Source organism: Phyllostomus discolor, chromosome 8, assembly GCF_004126475.2.
Source record: "Phyllostomus discolor isolate MPI-MPIP mPhyDis1 chromosome 8, mPhyDis1.pri.v3, whole genome shotgun sequence".
Classification (NCBI taxonomy): domain Eukaryota; kingdom Metazoa; phylum Chordata; class Mammalia; order Chiroptera; family Phyllostomidae; genus Phyllostomus; species Phyllostomus discolor.
The window spans coordinates 76,849,191-76,871,240 of record NC_040910.2 but is presented as its reverse complement, the minus strand read 5'-3'; the positions used below and the strand labels follow the sequence as shown (position 1 = coordinate 76,871,240).

Below are 22,050 nucleotides of genomic sequence, written 5' to 3'. Positions count from 1 at the left end.
AAAATACCAATGATCTCAACTTGATAATGGGCATCTATAAAAACTTTCAGCTAACATCATACTGAACAGTGAATGACAATGCTTTCCTCTGGAAGACCAGGAACCATACATGCATGTCTGCTCTCACTGCTTCTGTTCAGCATTGTACTGGAGGTTCCAGCCAGTGCAATCAGGCAAAATAAACAGAAAGTCCCCAAACTTAAGAAAAAAGTTAAAACTTTATACTCACAAGCAGTATGATTCTCTGTGAAGAAACCCTGATGAAATCTACAAAACCAAACACCACTACTAAGACACTGAGTTCAGCAAGGCCGCAGGATACCAGGCCAATACACAAGTGTCCATTTTATTTCTATTATCAGCTATAAGCAATCAAAATGGAATTTTCAAAAGCAGGAATTTTACACAAACATCAAAAATCATGAAATAGCCCTGGCTGGCGTAGCTCAGTGGACTGAGCGCGGGCTGTGAACCAAAGTGTCGCAGGTTCGATTCCCAGTCGGGCCACATGCCTGGGTTGCAGGCCATAACCCCCAGCAACCACACATTGATGTTTGTCCCTCTCTCCCTCACTTCCCTCTCTAAAAAATAAAATCTTCAAAAAAATCATGAAATATTTTGAAATAATCTGACAAAAGTGAAAGGACAAATCATTGCTGAAAAAGTCAAACTATTAAAAGATACCTTGTTCATGAATCTGAAGACTTATTATAACACACACTTCACAAAAACACAGATGGCAAAATCAGCACATAGAGATGCTGATCATTAGTCATTAAAAATACAAATTAAAATCATAATGACATGCCACTATACACCTATTAGAATGGAAAATTTTAAAGGACTGACCATACCAAGTGCTGGCGAGGATGTAGAGGACCAGGAGCTTTCAGGTACTGCTGGCGGAAATGTGAAATGGCACAATCACCTTGTCAATCAATTTGACAGTTTCTCAAAAAAGATACATACCTACCATACTATCCAATCACTCCGCTATTAAAAAGTATATGCCCACATAAAGACTTGTACACATTCATAGCAGCTTTATTTGTAACAGACAAAAACTGAAAACCCAAATGTCCATCAGCAGGTGAATAAACAAATTGTGGTATATCAAACAATGGAATACTTCTCAACAATAAAGAGAATGAACTATTGATACACACAAAATGAATGAATCTCAAAACAATCATGTTGAGTGAAAGGAGCCAGACACCACTCCTAAAAAGAAATACTGTGTGATTTCATTTATATAAAACTCCAAAAAATGCAAACTAAGGTAAAATAAAAAGTTGATAAGTGGTTGCTTGGGAGTCTAGGGAAGAATTTACAAAGTACAAAGAAATTTGAGAGCAAATGATGATTATGATGGTTTAACGGGCATATACATATTCCAAAACTTAAACCATATAGTTTATATACACACTTTGTATGTCAATCATACTTCAATAAAGCTGTTTTTTAAATGAAAAAAGTTATCTTTCAGAAATTTCCTGAAAGTGTGACAAGTATATTTTTCCTGTTACACACGTAACACATTAGAATCTTACTTTTCCCATTTAACATTACATGCAGGTATCTTTCTGTACCAGAAATGGTTTACCTCATTTTTTATTAACAGCAACATAGTATACGTATTAAGGGTGTACCATGATTGATGGGCATTTAGGTTATTTCTAATTTGCCACTCTAACGCTGAAATGCAAGTATTTTGCATATGTTGTGGGCACACTCACACAAGCAAGGGGTGCATGTACTCAACACTTTCATTTATATTATCAAGTAGTCCTCTTAAAAAACGTATCTCAGGACCTATATAACTTAGAATTTACCAAGATCATGTAAGATTAATGTATATTATTATTCCAGCAACAATTTGAAAATAAAACTTAAAATACAATTTTAAATGACACCAAAAATTCCAATACCTACAAATTAAGCCCAACAAAAGGTACCAGACCTCTCCAGAGAAAACCACAAAACAATGTTGAAGAAAATTAAAGATCTAAATGAGTAGAGGGGTATATATGATGTTGATGAATTTGAAAACATTATATAAAGATGTTGATTCTTCCCAAATTTATCATACATTCAATAAAGTCCTAGTCAAAATCCCAGGTTTCACTGCTGTTCAATTATTGAAATTGATGGGTTTATTCTAAAACATGTATAAAAGTGAAAAACGCCAAGATCTAAAACGTGTATAAGTGAAAAACGCCAAGAATAACCAATACAACCTTAAAGAACAACAACAAAAAAAATGGAGAACTCAAACCACCAGATATTGAAATATTTCAAACCCAGTGTTCCACTGGCACTAGGATAAATACACCAATGAAACAATAAATGGTGCTGAATCAACTGAATTATCTATACTGAAAAATTTTTATTTTATTTTTAGAGAGGAGAGGGAAAGAAACATCAATTGGTTGCCAAGCACCTGGTCCGCAACCCAGGCACGTGCCCCGACGGGGAATCAAATCAGTAACCCTTTGGTCTGCATGCTGGCTCTCGATCCACTGAGCCACACCAGCCTGGGCAGAAAAATATTTTTTCTAGTGCCTTCCTATTATTATGGACGAAAGCTCCACAGGATTCTTGATCTAGATATGGGGGCGGGGGGGAGTCAAACAATGCTTTTAGAAAAATAATAAAAGACTAATGATCTTGGGATAGGCAAGTATTTCTTAAATAAGACATATAAAGCACCTTAAAGGAAAATATGGGTAAATGTACTGTATCAAAATTAAGAACTATGCATCAAAAGACCTCAGGAAAATGAAAAAGCAGGACAAAGAATGGAAAATAATTGCAGTAACAACTCCGAAGACATACTCTTCCTGAAAACCAGCAAGAAAATGATAACCCAACAGAAAAACAGGCAAAAGGGGGTATTTAACAAAACATCCAAATGTCCAAGTTATTAAAAAGTTCTGTCTCACTCATCAAGAAAATGCAAGTTGAATTCATACTACTGCTATACAAACTCATCTGAATGCTACAGCTAAAAATAAGTGACCAGATGAAATGCCCCAGGATGCGGTGCAAATGGGATTCCTACTGGCAGTGCTGGGAAAAAGCACCACTTTGAAAAGCTGTTCTGCAGTATCTGCTAAAGCTGAACGACTGTGTTCCCTATGACCTAGATAAGTCCATTCTTAAGCATACATGCTACATTAACGCATGCACATATATACCAGAAGACAAGTACAGAAATGTCCACATTATTTTTAACACTCAAAAACTGAAAATAACCCAGTTTCCACAGAACACAATGGTATACTCACACAATACTATACAGCCATAAAAACACACTATTTAGCTAATAACATGGACTAGCCCCAAAATGTTCAGAGAAAAACAAAAAAGGTGTATGATTCCATTATCATCAAGTTCAAAAACAGGCAAAACTAACTGATAGTGATCAAAATACTGGTTTAGTTGCAGGAGTAATCACTGAGGGAGCATAAGGGAGTATTCCAGATTCTGGTCCTGTTCTATTTCTTGATGTTGGTGGTGCTAAATGGACTGTTCCTTCTGTTAAAATTCACTAATAAATTGCATACATGTTTTTACACTTAAATTTTAAAAAAACTCTGTAATTACTTGATATGCAAATATCTAGAGCAAGAGATTTTTTTTAAAACAATTTGCAGCCACCCTTATGCCCAGCAGGACTGTATCTACAACCCCATGGTGAGTGATGGTGCAGGAGCACCAAACCCAGGATCTTTCCCCCCCCCGAGGAGTAACTAGTACAGTGCAAGGTGTGATTCTTAAAAAAACCTAGGAATTGATGTATTTTAGAAATGTTTCCACTTAAAGTGGCTAAAAATGAACTTGACTTTTAAGGTATTAAGACTTTGGTTCTCTACAATAAACTCAGTCACAGCACTGTAGCAACTTGATAATCCACAATCACCGATTACCTACTTGTCCAAACTAACCTATTTTATATGTTCTTTTTTTTTTAAGATTTTATTTATTTTTAGAGAGGGAAGGGAAGAAGATGGAGAGAGAGAGAGAGAGGGAGAGAAACATCACTGTGCGGTTGCTGGGGGTTATGGCCTGCAACCCAGGCATGTGCCCTGGCTGGGAATCGAACCTGGGACACTTTGGTTCCCAGCCCGCGCTCAATCCACTGAGCTACGCCAGCCAGGGCTAACCTATTTTAAATTGAATGAATCACTCTAACTGTAAAAATGACTAATTCTTGAACTTATAAATTAAGCTACAAAAACTGCCAAAAATTAATCTAGGTAATAAGCCCTTGTGACCCTTCCTTTTTAGACAGTAGCCACCTCAAAGCCTTAAATGGACTTATCATTTATATTCTAACTCAGTTCTCATAATACATATTGCAGCTTTTGAAGGGATATATCAATTGTAAAACATACACTTACCCCAGAAATATTTTAAAATATATGGATCTTAAACAATCACTTTAGGATAGAGAAAACAGTTTTAGTAAAACACCAAAGTTCTGATAAACAAAAGGTAACCAAACTCTGAAACCTGCTTGAATACCACCAATCCTGCGGCTTTGGGCAAGTTCACCTTTTCCGTTTCCCTATTTGCAAAATGCAAGTGACAGCTCACCTAATTATCACCACCTGTGTGCTAGATACATTTTGAAAGTGACTCAGTGGCTAGTACATAGCTAGTAATCAATGTTCGCTCATTACTGTCAGTATTACTTACAAGCCCAGTAACTCCTAAAATATGAAACAAGATAGGGCTGGGTTGCACCCATCCAAGTTGGACCCAGCACCACCACTTCCTCTGAAATGTCACAATTCCTTTATCATCCATCTTGGAATCCTACCAGGAATCCCTGTGAACTGTTACTACTTGTAACAATTTTCACAACAAAAACCTTTGACAATTTTCCAGCACTCCTACTAGCCTAGGATCAGTAACAGCTAGTTTATGAACTCTTTAAGTGGCATTTGTCTGGGGCAGGAACCAAGTTAGAAGTTATATTGCATAATTTCCCCATAGAATGATCTATTCAAGTTCATTCTCTTCTTCCCAGAAGCAAAACACATTAGATTTGCTTTTCTGGCCACTCATCCCAGAACCCATGCATAGGCATCAATACTCATTTATGGGTGCCAACCCTTTAGAAAGCACCTGGATTTAAAACTTTCTACAAATCAAGCACAAAGAATTATATTTAAAACACAAATTAACTGCATTCTAGTTATAATGGTCACTCAAGTTTCTATGTACATCAATCAATCCTTGAAGATGACTAAACCAACAGCTGAAAAACACCTCACCTGACCAGTTCTAGGAAGTGGGAGTGACACTGTCCCTACAGGGTTGTCACCTTTCTGCAATCTTCTGATCTTTGATAGGACCTTCCTGAAAACCTGTACCAATCTTCTCTCTTAAGTGCCTCCCTGGTTTCTTTAGGTGGCAGGTTTTCTCTCAGTACCAGATTTGCCATCAACTTAAAAATGTTCATAACATCCTATTTGCTGAATGTAGTCTACACAGCTAACTAAGGAACCCTTTCACTAAATTCCTGATATAGAATGATGTATATTAACTAAATTATCTATACACATCGATGTACAATCTCTAGAAAACTTAAGAGTGTTCCTAGAAACGGGTACCACAGCTACACCACCGTTTGACCACGTGTACAACTGAGAGTTACCTTCTCTGTTCCTGCCACTGACCTTGGTGGTAGTAGTGAGAATGGGGGGGAGGGGTAATGTTACCTCAGCCTGAGAAGAATTCTAAAATATTCGGCCATATTTGGTTATACAACTCACAATTCCATGCTAGGAAATGATCCATAATTCCACGTGTATTAAATACACATTTGTACTTTAATGATTAAAATTCTGTATTGCTACCTGGTTCCTTAGACAGGATGGGTAATGAGTTGATGTGAACTACTTAAGTGTTCTTTCACAGCCAGGTTACAGGTCTTCCCCCCCCCCCCCAAAAAATAATACACTGACATTGGGAAACAGACAGGCAATTTATGGGGGGAAAAAAGACATCTTTTCACATTCAGGCAAGTAATACCATCAGTGTGTTTAGAGATTTTATTTTAGAAAGATAAAAGATGGAGGCGCAATAATATTTGGCATTTTTAATTTAGGTTTGTTTTATTTAAGTTTAATGTTAATTCCATGCTGTGTTTCAGTAAGAACAATACAGATTCTGTATCTGTGGCTCCAGTCAGATATCCAGTAGTACAAATTAGCTTCAAGTTACACATACTGAACAAAAGAGGTTGAGCGAGCGAAGGAGGGGGGCCAGGAGAGGGGAGAAGAAACAAAGAACTGAACTCGCATGCAGGCTTTTCCATACCACCTTCAATGCTAACCTGCTTCAGAGGGAGAGTAAAAGTAGGCAAGAATGAGCAGCCACGGATTGTTGAACTGTTACCAGCACCATGCTTTTCCGCAACATTTCAGCAGAATTTGAAACACTTTTTACAGCAAAACCATTACAACAAACTCCCCAAACAACCTTTAACCACCTCAAGCTAACACCCAATTAATTTTAAACATTGGTATAAAATCCAATTTGAACAATTAGAAAAAAGAAAAAAAGATACCACATATGCCCGTATATGTGATTAACCTCTCTCTTAGATGCTTGCTTCACCTAAAAGTCTACTGGCTTCCACTGTAACTTCCATTGCTAATGGTTACCTTGCCACATCTGGCAGGAGACAACACAGTAATGCTGAAAAAGCCTCTATACAGTCCTGTTAGTGTCTTAAAGAACCTAAAAGCTGGACCAGTAAAATCCACAGAAATTCACTCTTGCCTTTAAGAACTTTTGAAAACTGTTTTTAAAAAAACCAACAGGGCAGGAACCTAAATTCTGAGACCAAATGTAAAAGTCAGATTTGGTGGTTCTCAGTGACAATGGGGGAATTTCCAAGGGGGGTGGGATGGGAAGGAGTGGGGTGGTCAGAGATGGTTTCTCTTGTTGGCTTTTAAGTCTCACTGATTTTCATCTTCCACATCCTGCAGCGCTTCTTTATTCTGCTCTTCACCTGCAAAGGAGAACAACAGTTAATTGTTCCATACTGACTACATCAGGCTGACATGGTCACAAACAAAGGTGTCATTCCAAGCATAAAACTCCTTATATTTGCTACAGCTGGTATTAAACGAAAACAAGCAAAGAACTTCTATCATCCTTGACATCTGAGATGCCTAAGCCAAGAGGTAGGTGAGGCTGGATCAAGGTCCTAAATGGTCAATAGTCAGGATGAAAAAATAAAACAGACTGACACATAGTAAAAGTCAATGTTTTTAGTAACCATATTATTAAAATGATTTTCAAGCTTTCATGTATATTGTCAAAATACTCTTTCTCAATAACCTCACCTCATCAAAAATCAGGAATATTTTATAGTTTGTTTTTGGGGGGGGGGGGGGGTGTTTGTTTGTTTGTTGCAAAAATCCAGTTTACCCACAAGCCTCTTATCAGAAATACTTCAATAAAGAGAACTGAGGAGTAAAATGCTCCAAAGGACTTCTACAGTTTTGGAGAGAGGGTTCTGCTTTTGTAAAAATTTTGTATTTTGTATCTTGGCCAGTCACATCAAACCATAACCAGATTTCTCAATCCAGAGTGAAACAGCATGCTCAAAGTCAACCAGGCCACTGAGGTTATTAAAGAAGGGCATTTAGACTAGTGTTCTCATGCCATTTTTCTTTTCCCTTTGAACATGACGATTAGCCCGAAGAGTTTCAACTGCACTATGACATGCAACAGAAAGCCAGCCTAAATATCTACCTATTCATAAGCATTAAATATGTCAGCCACAGTAACGAAGCATGCAGGCTTTCACTAAAAGTTAAAACAAGTTACATTCTTTTGTGCAGTAACAAACCACTTGTAATTCCTACATATTACTAGTTTGATTCAAAATAATTTAAAAAATCAATGAATTAATCCAACAATCATAATATGTTCAGACCATCCATACATTCATATTGCTTGTTAGATTACTTAATTAGGATGGACAAATGACACTGAGAATGGTTATCTACAGACATAAAGCAGTTATTTTGAGAAATGCTTTTAAGCAATCTTGCCCTGGGCCAGTGTGGCTCAATTAAAGCACCCAAAAGGTCATGGATACGATTCCCAGTCAGGGCACATGCCTAGGTTGCAAAAGTTTGGTCCCTGGTTGGGGTGCACACGAGAGGCAACAGATCAATGTTTCTCTCTCACATCAATGTTTCTCTCTCCCTCAAATCAATAAGCATGTCCTCAGGTAAGGATTAAAAAAATAATAATAAACAGTCTTAAAGACCTTGCTATGATAAATAATAGATGTCGTCACAGCAACAAGGGTTAAATAAATATTAGTCATTTTAAAATTTCCTTTGTGATAAAAATGCTTAGCATTCGTATGTGACTCTAAAATGTTCTTGAGGTACATAAAGATTTTTGACTCAAATCTAGAAAAACACATGCAAAGAAATACAAAAATACTCATTTATTAAGGAAAGAAATGATGGACCACGCAACTATTCTTCCCCAAAGAACAATGATGTATTCAAACAGGAACATTTCACTCTCATTTTTAACAGAAATATACTGTTCCAAAATATATAGTTAACATACAACAGTAGAGCACACTCTGATTCACTCATAAGCAAACATTAGATTTGCCAAAAGTTCCAAGTAACTTTGGCATAAAAATGTTGTCAGATAAATCACACCCAACCAAAGATGACAGAGGGTAGCAAATCATAAATGTCTCAGAAGGTTTTGCATCCTGGAATGTAGAACAGGCAGTTTTGTAAGCGACAGGATGATGATGATATATGCAAGCATGATTAGTGAAGAACCAAAACTAAAAGCAGAATTCACTGTGCCATGGTAATGACTTACAAAGTAGTTTTTAGGAAAGAAGAGTTGGGTTTTCCTTTAGGAATCTATATTGCAAGGAGAAAGGGAGGGAGAACAATCACATGAAAGCAACATTACAAGGAAAATAAACCAAGAGAGCAGGACAAAGGAAAACATCAATGACTAGGAAAGTCAGATTTTCATCTTTTTATTTTGTATAAACTTTACTGTAAGAAATACTTTGTTCCTTTTACCTTTAAGAGGATGAAATAATATCCTTTTAAAAGGTATACAGAAGAAAAAAGTTTTCCTTGGATATGTTATTTCTTTGCCCACTGTTTGTAGATTTGGGGGGAGGAGGAATGGGAGATAGAGAAACCACATTTCCTCTCTGTGGATTTATATATGAAACAGTCCTCTGATCACAGGTTAAGAGAAAAGGACGGGAAATCACTTCATGAGAAAAAGTTGTGATCCCTTTAAAGAATTATGTTCCAACACAGACATTAACATACTCTGCAGTTAAAAACATAAAAGTGTTTAAGTAAAAAACCACACACATTTTCTTCCTTTAGAAACCCTCAATTCAAATGTTTTATGATATAATTTTTCCTAAATAGTAAAGTAAAAAATGAGAGAAAATCAACTAAATATTGGGTTGAACAAAAAGTCCATGTGGTTTTTTTTCCCCGTAAAATAAAAGATGCATTTTTCATTTTCACCAGAAACTTTGATTTGGCTATTTTGAGTATGTCAGCTATCTCCCACTACTGGCTTCTAGTGGGTAGAGGCCAGGGATACTGCTAAACATCTTCCAATGTGTAAGACAGCCCCACAGAGAAGGATTATTTGGCCAAAAAGCCAATAGTACCAAGAAATTTCACAGACCACTTTGACACGTTCAATCACCTAAGGACCTTCTCCATACACTGCCCAAATCTTTTTGTGTCTCAGCTGTGTTTTTCGCCTTCCTTGAATTAAAGCCTATGTCAACAACGTGGCTTATTTTCTTGTTTTCAATATTAAAGTGGCCACATAAGAATTCACCAATCTTGATGTTTTAAATGCATGCTGATGACGGCTGTCACAATACAATCTACTAACAAAACAGTTTCAAATGAATTTAAAGACAACTAAGCACTACTAGAGCCATTTTATGGAAAAAGCCAAACAAACTTATTGGCCAACCCATTTTTAAACTAAATTCAAGTAACCTCCTAGAAAACTGCCAATTCCATGATCATAATTCTTCTATATTCAGCACTGATTCTAAATCACAAAATCAATTTTAAAGAACATTATGTAATACTGTGTATCTTTTGGCATAAATGGAAAATAATGTCCTAGAGTACCCACAACAATTTATAAAGTCAGATAATTTGTTAATTTTACTAAAAGGTCAAGACACTACTTGGATTTTTCAGTGTTAAATTATCATGCCTCCTAATTCCAAATATTTTATAACAAAGCTCTTAAACGAAAATTAGGTTTTTCCCACTGAAGTTAACTGTTCAGCCTTAAAAGTAAAAGCAATTAGATTTCATTCAATTAAAAAAACTTTTAGGCCCAAACCAGTGTGGCTCAGTAGCTGGGTATCATCCTGCAAAGGTAAAGAAAGGCCGCCGGTTTGATTCCCAGTCAGGGCACATGCCTTGGTTGCAGGTTCAGATCTTGGTTGGGGCACGTGCAACAGACAATCCATCAATGTTCCCCTCACATCAATATTTCTCTCCTTTTCTCCCTCCCTGCCCCCCTTCTAAAACAAACACAGACACACTTTTTTTTTTTTTCAAATTTAGGATTAATCTATGCTAATGTTAAAACATCTTGGGATAAAGAACCTTCCCAACTATGAAAACAAAAGCAGTTTAAAGAAATTGTCTTTTTAAATGATCCATTTCATAAAATGACATCTGATGACCAAGAAAGAGTATCTTTTGTTCTGTATACTCTCGGTTATCAGTGATAATGAACAGTAGCACTAGAAAATATAAGCTAGCTTAACACCTCATTTATGGAAGCTGGCATCAAATGGTAAAAAAGAGCACTGTCTACTCAGGTCACTTTCTTTTTATTTTTACCCTCAAAAAATGTCCCCAGCTCAGAGGGATACAGTTTACTTATTAAGGTCAATACCGTTTACGGAATTCTCCACATGCTTTCTTTCCCTTTATCCCCTTAAACAGGCAGTCTTATTAGTCTTCTCAGAGCTGCCAATTTTTAGTAGTTATTGGTAGAATACAACAGAATTTTACAGCTGGAAGGAACCTTAGAGGTCATTAGTTCAAAGATGATAAACTGTTTCTGAGCCCCACTGATTGGTGCTAGTGAAGTGCTGTGTTGACAAGTAATTGGTGGCTCTATCTGAATTTGCTGGAGAAGTGTACAAGTAGGTCACTTGTGCTACGAATCTCAAAGCCAACCCTCATCAAATACCTTAATACTTCACAGAGCTAGTGAGCTCTAAAAGCTGAATCACCCAATTCTTACTTTTGCACCATAACTCAAGATAAGTCTAAAACCTGACTCTATCCTACTGAGGGTCAAGAGTAAGGAAAAAACAATTTACATTCCTTGATATCCATTTTCAGAGGCACCTTTAAAAAGTATAATGCTTCTTCGTTGGGTTGACCAAGACTACAGCCAGCCTCAAGCAATATAACATATGCTTCAGGTGTTGGGGAACACAACACTGAAGGATCTACGGCTAAAACTGACATTTTGTCTCTGCTCCCTACATCACTACCAACTATAGAACTACCTATGGCTACATCACACTAGTTTGTCCTCTCTTGTTCAATGATGTATTGTGTATGAAAATGATTCTTTGGAAATAGGAAAAATAAAATCTCCTTTAAAACAAAAAAAGTGATGAATTTGGGCTTTTACTACATTTAGAACAAACAGTAAACCCTCCACTTCATCATAAGATGAAGTTATATAAGCTACTCTTAGTGACTGTTACTACTGAAAACTCTAAAACATAAAAACAGACTACACCATCAGCCCTGGCTGGTGTGGCTCAGTAGATTGAATGCCAGTCTGTGAACCAAGGGGTGGCCGAGTTGATTCCCAGTTGGGGCAGATGCCTGGGTTTGCAGGCCAGGTCCCTGGTGTGTGTGTGGGAGGGGTGGCGGGCCCGTGAGAGACAAGCACACATTGATGTTTCTCTCCCTCTTTCTCCCTCCCTTCCCCTCTATCTAAAAATAAATAAAATCTTAAAAAAAAAAAAAAAGATTATACCAGACCTCTTAAACAGGACCTAAGGGCAGGGCATTCCATTTACTATACAGAATCCATAGGGAAACATTCCTTTTTTAGATAAAAAATCTTTTATCATGAAGCACCAGAGAAGGTGCTTCATAAATATCTACAGATACCATTCTAGTTTAAACCTGAAGACACCACTCAGTCAAAGGCAGTGATCATGGCATTCAAATACAATTAACCTTAGACCCCTAAAATTAAATCTGAGTGAGGTAAAATAAACCACTTCTCTCCCTCCATCTTTCAAAACACAGTGTAAGAGAAGTAAACTAAGTTTAGCGACCGTTAATTAGAGGTAAAACTTTTAAACCTTTAAATAGTAATAGAAGATCCCCTTTTCTGAACAGGTCTTTTATCATCTTATAGCCCAGAATGGAAGACTGCACTTTGCTATCTTTTCATGAAAGGTAGAATTAAACTTTGATAGTTTGGAGGACAGAGGAAACTGTAGCTTGATGTAAAGAAATACCAGGGAATTTCTAAGAGTAAAAAGATCCAACAATGGAAAAAGACACATTGAATTTGAGTTTCCTTACCATCACCCTGCATGTCTGAAGTCCATAGTGTCAGATTATCACGTAACAACTGCATGATAAGTGTAGAGTCCTTATAGCTTTCTTCACTCAGCGTATCCAGTTCTGCAATTGCATCATCAAAAGCTGCTTTTGCCAACCTACAAGTATTTACATAAGTATATTATAAAAATAAACTGAAGTCCAAGAACAGAATTAGAAAAGATGTTAAGGTATTGCTCTTTTCCTCAATTATCCCACAATATGTAATAGTCAGATAACCCAAACAAACAAAAACTTCTGTACCTGGGTTTAGGCACTGAAATAAAGGAAAAGCTCCTATAACTGATGAAAATTAGCTCCCTACTTAATTTTGTAATCTAGCAACTTGTGAGCTAAGGGAACTTTTGGAACATCATTTCTTACTATGCTTTCAATAAGCCTATCAGTAAGGAAATGATATAGACCAAGATCCAAACTAAAGCACCACCAAAATATATGTATAATAATGGTATTTCCAAGTTCCAGTCAATAGCTCACTTGTTTAGTAACATTTTAATGCAAAAAAAAATTTTTTGGACAGTTATCTCACCAAAAAGAGGGTAATATAGAATCCATGGAAATATAATGATAAAAGTAATTTGCTATTATTTTAAAAGAAACAAAATCCACATTTATTGAGTGCTGTATACTATGTACACTGAGTGATGCTGGATACTGGTGAAGAAACAAGAGATAATTAACATGAGTGTGCAATTAACCTAAAAACATCTAGGAATAGGACACCTAATTAAGATTACATAAAAAAAATTATGTGCTATTCTAGAGCAAGTGCTGCAAGGATCCAGGAGGAGGAGCAAGTGGGAGAAGTTTCAACTAATTTTAATACGTAGGGAAAGAGCAAATGGCAAACTTCAGACTAAGGCCAAAACAGTAGAAATGGCATGGAGGTAAATTAATTTGAAGCCATGTATATGGGACAGCTGAACTGGAGACTAACAATAAAAGATTTGACCAATACTATCAGCTGAACAGATGGCTATAACTTCTTCAGTTAAGACATACCTGTTTTAATGAACTCAAGTAACCACTTAGAATATTTTAAGATGAGTATTACTTTGCATTCAAATGAATCCACCCTTACACCAGGAAAATCTCCCCTTTCGTGGGACATTTGGTTTCTACATATTTAAGACTACTGAAGTTACAAAGGACAAATACAGATGACCCTTGAACAACATGGGTTTGATTTGCATAGGTCTACTAACACACTTTTCTCAAAAATATACTGGAAAATTTGAAATGTGTGACAACTTGAAAAAATTTACAAATTTCATAACCCAGAAACATCAGAATAGTTAGGTATATCATGAATGAATAAAATGTATTTTCACTTCCTTATGATTTTAACATTTTTTCTAGCTTGCTTTATTATAATACAGTATATAATACATATCACAGAAAATATGTATTAATAAACTATTTATGTTATTGGTAAGGATTCTAGCCAATAGGCAAATTCATAAAGACAGAAATTAGAGATTACAAGGGGGATATGGAATTATCACTTAGGGGTTATAGTCTTTTTCAGGTGATGCAAGTTTTGGGAATAGAGACTGGTGCCAACTAAATTGTATACTTAAAAATGATTAGAACGATAAATTTCATGTTGTATTTATTTCACCATAATTTTTAAAAGTAAAAAGCTACATACATATATTCCTTATATTCCTTAACTCTGTATCAAAAATTGGAGATAGTTTAACATCCATCAATAAGATGGAAAACTGTTTCTATTTAAACAGAAAATATAGCCCTGGCTGGTGTGGCTGAGTGGATGAGTGCCCACCTACAAACCAAAAGATCACGGATTCAATTCCCAGTCAGGGCACATGCCTGGGTTGCAGACGGAGTCCCCAGCTGGGGGTGTGAGAGAGACAACCAATCCATGTATCTCTCAATCAATGATGTATGATGTTTCTCTCCTCTCCTTCCCTTCCCCTCTCTCTAGGAATATATCAATAAAATATTTAAAAACAAAAAACAGCCCTGGCTGGCGTGGCTCAGAGGACTGAGTGCTGGCCTGTGAACAAAAGGCCATGAATGTTCCATTCCCAGTCAGGGCACATGCTTGGGTTGCAGGCCAGGTCCCTGGTGGGGGGGTGGGGAGGGTATGTGAGAGGCAACCACACACTGATGTTTCTCTCCCTCTCTTTCTCACTCCCTTCCCCTCTCTGTAAAAGTAAATAAAATCTTAAAAAAATAATAATAAAACAGAAAATACAAAATGGTACATATAGCTGTGGCTGGTGTTGCTCAGTGGATTGAGAATGGGCCTGCAAACCAAAGGGTCAATAGTTCAATCCCCAGTAAGGGCACATGCCTGGATTGTGGGCCAGGTCCCCAGTTAGGGGCTCATGGGGGGCAATCACACACTGATGTCTGTCTCTCTCCTTCCCTTCCCCTCTAAAAAATAAATAAATAAAATCTTTTTAAAAAATGGTACATATAGAACATAAGCATAACCATATTAAAAATATACCCACACTGAAAACTAACATATAAAAATGAAGGTAATTTTTAAAATAATCCTTCTCATTCCTTTTTCCCACATTCTAACAAGTTTGAGATTCTTTTTAATCTACCAACAAAAATTTTCCCCATCAACACAATTATCCTAAATGCTCTCCTAAGTGAAATGAAGTTCTGTCTTGAACTGAGATACATGTGGCTTTGTATTACACAGAATTTTCAGAGAGCCAAAAGGGTGCTTTATTACATGGCCAAGCCTACAAATGCCTTCCCAGGGAACAAAACAGAAAATCAAGTGGTTCTTCTCCTTAGTAACCCTTTTCAATTTCATAGTGAAAACTTTTGTTCTCCTCCATAACTTACCTGCAGGCACGGTCAGGGGAATTAAGAATTTCATAGTAGAATACGGAAAAATTGAGAGCAAGACCTAAGCGGATGGGGTGCGTTGGTGGAAGTTCTGTCATTGCAATATCACTAGCAGCTTTATAAGCCACTAGGCTGTTCTCTGCAGCCTCCTTCCTGTCATTTCCTGTGGCAAATTCAGCCAGATACCTGTGGTAGTCCCCTTTCCTAAAACAAAACAAAACACAAAATGAAACAAAAAGACAGAATTAGAAATAATGCTTTTTAAATGAAAAATAACTTAAAACTTTTCTATGTGAAAATATATATTAAACAATTAACTGGTATACTTCAATCGTTTTTAGAAGTCTCTTTAAGGAATGACTAACTCATCTATTTAGTTTTCCTCCTTAAAGATTTCGTATTACCAAATATAAGCAAAATCCTAGAGATTTTAACTGAAAACCTCAAAAAGAAAACATAAACAAATCTATCACCTGACAGACTAGAATTAAATGTGAATAGCACAGTAGTTTGTTAATCATGCAATAAAACTTCCATATAAAACTGTTAAGACTGAACTACATAATGCACTGCTGTAGCTAGGGGGAAACCCCACACAGGCAAACAAATGTAAACAGGTAAAGCAAACCCTAGTACATTTTTACAGTAATAGTCTGGCCATCTTAAATGCAGTAATATTAGTATTTCATTAGCAGTGAATTTGCAAATAAGAATTCAAAAATTAACTTTTCAGAATCACTCCTCCCATGTAACTATCCTTCCAACATTAAACAATTATTTTTCAGTAAAAATTGAAAACCTACACAGAATAAGTGATGATTCTAAGAGGGCCAACATTTAATCTGACATTTTCCCTTCCAGTATAGAACCTACATTTTATAATAGAAAACCTTGGACTCGCCAGTGTTAGCTGCTGGAATGAGGTGTTTGTCCAGTACATCCAGAATGTCACAACAGATTAACTTTAGTTCAGTCTCAACCTGAAATAAAGGTCAAAACTTGATTAAGTCCAAGAAATTATAAATTATAACACATTCTACCTCCGGTTTTAAAAGAGCTATATTAAACAGAATATACACGCATCTTCAAAGCCCCTTCCCCTTCTTGATACAAAAAGCAGAGAACCGCTTTTTCCAGGTTATAGAAATTACTTCTATGTACTATTAATCAAGTGCTTTTTTAAAAAATGAACTCGGGTGTGTGTGAGGGGTCAAAAATGAACACTTAGTTCAGGTACAGAAGAGTAACACTGATTACTAATAAATGCTGCACATTTATATTAATTAACTTCTCCAATGAGGTAGCAACTATTGTCTTTATTTAACATGGGGAAACAAAGATTGTAACATTTGCCTGAAGTTCACCTAAAGAACTTCAAGTACCCTGGCTGGTATAGTTCACTGAACTGAGCACAAGCCTGTGAACCAAAGGGTCAACAGTTCAATTCCCAGTCAGGGCACATGCCTGGGTTGCCGGCCAGGTCCCCTATAGGGGATGTGCAAGAGGCAAGCAACCACACACGGATGTTTCTTTCTCTTTCTTCTTCCCTTCTGCTTTCTCTAAAAATATATAAAATCTAAAAAAAAAATACTTAAAGAGACAGAGCTAGGATTTGAACAAAAGGCAGGGTGTATGCCTACCATCACAATTTATAACAACAAAATAAAAACCTGAAACTGAGGCAATCTGCTCACATTCCTAGCCACTATTATGCTCAATAGCCAATCACTTTAGTGGGAGACATTCATAGGCAGTTATGGCACCAAAAATCTATATACCAAAAAATATATATCACCTCTCAATTTGTTTACCATGCCAAAAAAGCACACCATCCTAAACACACCTACATGTCTTACTCCCCATTTTCTTTTAATTCTTGATGACATTGCTAACCTTTCCAAATTCTTCTCATGCCCTCTGTAACCTTTCCCCTTGTAAATAATTCTCCAGCTTTCTTCTCTCCCATATTCTCATCCTGAACCTAAGTAAAACTGTTTCCTGAATAATTCCCCTTCTAGTTTTTAAAGTAGTGACTGCTCTAGAAGGAATTTCTGAATGATCTTAGGTCCTCACTGACTTGGTATGATTGCTCTCCTATTACTCCAAATCCTTCCTCCTTGAGGTTTACACTTTCAGTTCTGATTTCTCAATTACTGTAATCAACAGCTGTAATCAACAGAATCTGTAGCTCTTTCATCCACATTCACTGAGGATTGGTAGCCTACCTCTCCAATTCCTACTGTCACACCAAACTATTATCACCCATGTTCTTTTGAACATAGTTCTTGATCTCAAATCCATGACCTTCACTTGTCAATACCACTCCCTGTGGCTGCTCTCTCCCAGACATCTTAAATTCTAGCATTTCACTACTGGACTTCTAACTTCCTTTTTCAGTTCCTTTACTCCCTGTTATTCATACTAGGGACATATCATGACATCCAGCCTCGTGACTCTTTCACCACTTCCCAATTTACCAAGCCTCCTTTCTGCTTCCTGCTTCCTTTCCTACTTAGTCCAAATCCCCATCCCAGCACACAAGACTTCTCTTTCCACTTTCTCATTTCATCCCTCTAATGCACCAAACCTGTCTACTGACAATCCATACATATTCTTTATTCCAAAATACGTGAGGGTAAGTCACAATGACACCAGTTCACCTTCTTCGTGACCCCAGATACATTAATCACTCAGAGCCCTCAGTTTTCCCATCTATAAATTGAAATACCTACTTTTTATAGGGGATCGTTTAAAATTAACATATTTTGCTACACATAATGCGCTCCCATGTTTTTGTGCACATTATACATGGGATTATCATGTGCACCCTTATTTTTCCCCTCAAAAATTTGGCAAAAAAAAGTGTGCATTATACACAGCAAATATGGTAAAATATCTTATACCTTTATATATATCCCCTCTCATACACTCTCCGACCAGGGACCAAACTCACAAGCCAGGCACATGCTCTAACCAGGAATTGAACAGGAGACCTCTCACTTTGCAAGACGACATCCACACTGGTCAGAATTTTTAAAAGATTTTATTTACTTATTTTTAGAGAGGGGGAAGGGAGGGAAATGCCAGCGTGTGGTTCCCTCTTGTGTGCCCCCAACTTGGGACCTGTCCTACAACCCAGGAATGTTCCGAATGGGAATTGAATCAGCGACCCTTTGGTTTGCAGGCTGGCACTCAACCCCCTGATCAGGGCTAGAAATTTTTTATTTTTAGGTTCAATTTCTTAACAGCAGCACTGACATTTTGAGCTATATAATCCCATGTTGCAGGAGGTGATCCTATGCACAGCAGGATGTTTAGCAGCATCCCTGTCTCTATATGCCAATAGCACCCTCCAAATTGGAGTAACCAAAATGTCTCTAGACATTGCCAAATGTCCTTTGAGAAGCAAAATCACCCTCTAGTGGACAATCACTACATCAATGGCTATCAAACTTTTTTGATAAAAATTCACAATAAAAATAGTACTACATAAATGTATATACACACATATATAATATCTGAAACAATACCTTCATGAAATAATGTCCGGTGCCCTCTGATAGTCTTCTATTAAAAAACAATAACTACAGTGAGATCCATAAGGATAGTAACTATCTCATCTTTGCACCCAAAGCACCTAGAAAATTATATCATGCAGAAGAGGCACACAAATATTTGTTAAATTGCCCCAGCTGGTAATTTCAAGTCACTCTACAAAGTTACCACAGTAAAACAAAGATTAACGTAATTCCCTACTTGTATGGTGCTCAAAATTGAACACCACCCTCTATAGCTTACCAAAATTTTTTAAATTAATTAAAATAAAATAATCACTTCTGTCCAGAAATACTGTAGTGTATATTTCTGATCCAGATAAGCAAAAGATGACAGCCCATTAAAATGTAAAATGTGTATTACATATGCTTATAGTACATGGCTGTACTAGGCTATGATCTAAAATATCTAACACCTAAGACACCTTTCTTGAAAGATGTCTAGAATATAATAATCTCACCATTTGCCGATATTCCCGAATCATTTTTAGTTTGTCTTCTCCTCCTTTGTTTTCTTCTTTCTGTTCAATGCTGCTGATTATTCTCCAGGAAGCTCTTCTAGCTCCAATCACATTTTTATATGCAACGGATAGGAGGTTCCTTTCTTCAACTGTCAACTCCACATCCATACCTGCTACTTTCTTCATTGATTCCACCATTTCTGTAACAGAAAAGTAAAATGAGACCTTACAAAAGTTTTTGTAACACATCCCTTTCACAGTAGGTCTTTTTTCTGTCAAGCTAAAGTGAAACAAAATATTAAAATTTTAACATAAAAAATCCATTGCAATCATCAAAACTAATTTGAGTGAAAAACTAAAAGTATGTACAAGAAAATAAGAGCCTAGAACAAGAGACTGTTGTATGGTGTCACAACTTCTAACAGTACCTAGTATAGTATGGTTTGGAGGAATCTCTCATATTTTTTTTTAAAGATGGGGAAGGAAGGGAGAGAGAGAGAGGGAAAGAAACATCAATATGTGGGTGCCTCTCACGTAACCCCACTGGAAACCTGGCCTGCAACCCAGGCATGTGCCCTGAATGGGAATCGAACCAGCGTCCCTGTGCTCAAGCCACTGAGCTACCGGCCTGTGAACCAAAAGGTCACTGGTTTGGTTCCAGGTCAGGGCACATGCCTGGGTTGTGGGCCAGGTCCCCATTAGGGGATGCATGGGAGGCAGTCACACATTAATGTTTTTTCTCCCTCTTTCTCCTTCCCTTCCCCTCTCTAAAAATAAATAAACATTTTTTAAAAAATTAATTTATAGGCTCTAGCCCTGGCTGGTATGGCTCAGTGGATTGAGTGCCAGCCTGCAAGCCAAGGGGTCACTGGTTCGGTTCCCCAGCATGCAGTGTGTGCAAGGCTCCCACACATTTCTCCCTCCCTTCCCCTCTATTTAGAAATAAATAAAGTCTTTAAAAAATAATAGTAAAAATTTACAGGATCTCAAGTATATTTTCTTTCAAATAAATTATTTTTAAATATAGTAAATTATATTTCCCAAATAACGGTCATAGAAGGAAGGGGAATGCAGTCACATACCAAAAGTTTTGAATGTTCCCTTCCTTCCTCCTTTAAGGGCACTGTCCATATTCATGAATTCATTCCTGGGCAAAACTTTTGATTTGATGGTTCCTACTTATTACCACTAGGTGGCGAGCAAAGAAAGGGGCCCAGATAATCTTGCAAGATCCCAAGCACAGGAATAAATAGGTAATGCAATGCATGGTGAATGCAAAAAACTAGAAACAGCTCAATAAACACTAACTAAATAAACATATTAAAGAAAAGTACGCTTTTAGGAAAAAAAACAAAATGCTGTATTACCATGTGGTCTTTGGAAAAACAATTTGGTAGTTTTCTTACACAGTTCAACAAAGGAAGAGCTAACTTGGCAATCCCACTCCTACGTATTACCCAGGACAGAAAACTTATCTTCACAAAGACGCTTACACATATGGTTCACAGTAACTTTATTCACAATAGCCAAAAAATGAAAACAACCCAAATGTTCATCTATATGATGAACTACTACTCAAGTCAAAGAATAATCTGATACTCAAAAGTAAAAACCTGGATGAATTTCAAAAACATCGTACCAAGTGAAAAAAGACAAACCAAAAAACAGTATAATTCCACTTAAATTGTATTATAGAAAATACACAACTATAAAAACAGAAAGCAAAATAACTGGTTAGCAGGGTATGGGGATAAAGTGAGGGGCTTGTGTGCAAAGGAGTACAAGAGAAACTTGGGGAGAAGGGATAGAATTAAATGCTCAGCTGTGGTGGTTACGCACTTAAATACATTTATTAGCCCTGGCTGGTGTGGCTCAGTGGAATGAGTGCCAGCCTGACAACCAAAGGGTCACTGACTGGTTCAATCCTCAGTCAGAGTACATGCCTGGGTTGTGGGCCAGGTCCCCAGTTAGGGGAGCACAAGAGGAAACCACAAATTGACATTTCACTACCTCTCTTTCTCCCTTCCTTCCCCATCTCTAAAAATAAATAAAATCTTTAAAGAAATACATTTATTAAAATTATTAAATTGTATATTTATATTTAAAAGTAGTATATTTTATTATATATAAAATATACCTCAATAAAGCTAATTTTTAAAAATGTAGTTCTTGGCCTGGCTGGCGTAGCTCAGTGGATTGAGTGCGGGCTGGGAACCAAAGTGTCCCAGGTTCGATTCCCAGCCAGGGCACATGCCTAGGTTGCAGGCCATAACCCCCAGCAACCACACATTGATGTTTCTCTCTCTCTCTCTCTCCCTCCCTTCTCTCTCTAAAAATAAATAAATAAAATATTTTTTTTAAAAAAATGTAGTTCTGAAGGTTAGGGGGTATGGTAATAAGATCCTTAATTTGTAAGAGACTGCAGGCATTCATTTAAAACATCCCATTTTTTCCCCCTGGCTGGTGTGGCTCAGTTGGTTGGAGCATCATCCCGTAACCTAGAGGTTGCGGGTTCAA

The 22,050-nt window shown here is 36.9% G+C and overlaps 1 protein-coding gene across 3 annotated transcripts in view; it reads right to left on the bottom strand.

Annotated features, from left to right (window-relative positions):
* Nucleotides 1-5,951: 5,951 nt before the first annotated feature.
* Nucleotides 5,952-22,050, bottom strand: part of YWHAE (tyrosine 3-monooxygenase/tryptophan 5-monooxygenase activation protein epsilon) — a 41,188-nt gene continuing 25,089 nt past the window's right edge. For 2 of the 3 annotated variants that reach the window (XM_028519162.2, XM_036033280.1), the window contains exons 2-6: nt 19,534-19,733; nt 16,392-16,498; nt 15,516-15,722; nt 12,645-12,781; nt 5,952-7,027 (exon numbers count right to left, since the gene is read on the bottom strand). In XM_028519162.2, coding sequence (XP_028374963.1) covers nt 6,975-7,027; nt 12,645-12,781; nt 15,516-15,722; nt 16,392-16,498; nt 19,534-19,733 — 704 coding nt within the window. In that variant the 3' untranslated portion in view covers nt 5,952-6,974. Of the gene's footprint in view, nt 7,028-8,883; nt 8,928-12,644; nt 12,782-15,515; nt 15,723-16,391; nt 16,499-19,533; nt 19,734-22,050 lie in introns of all 3 variants that reach the window. The other variant, XM_028519163.2, reaches the window with a different exon arrangement.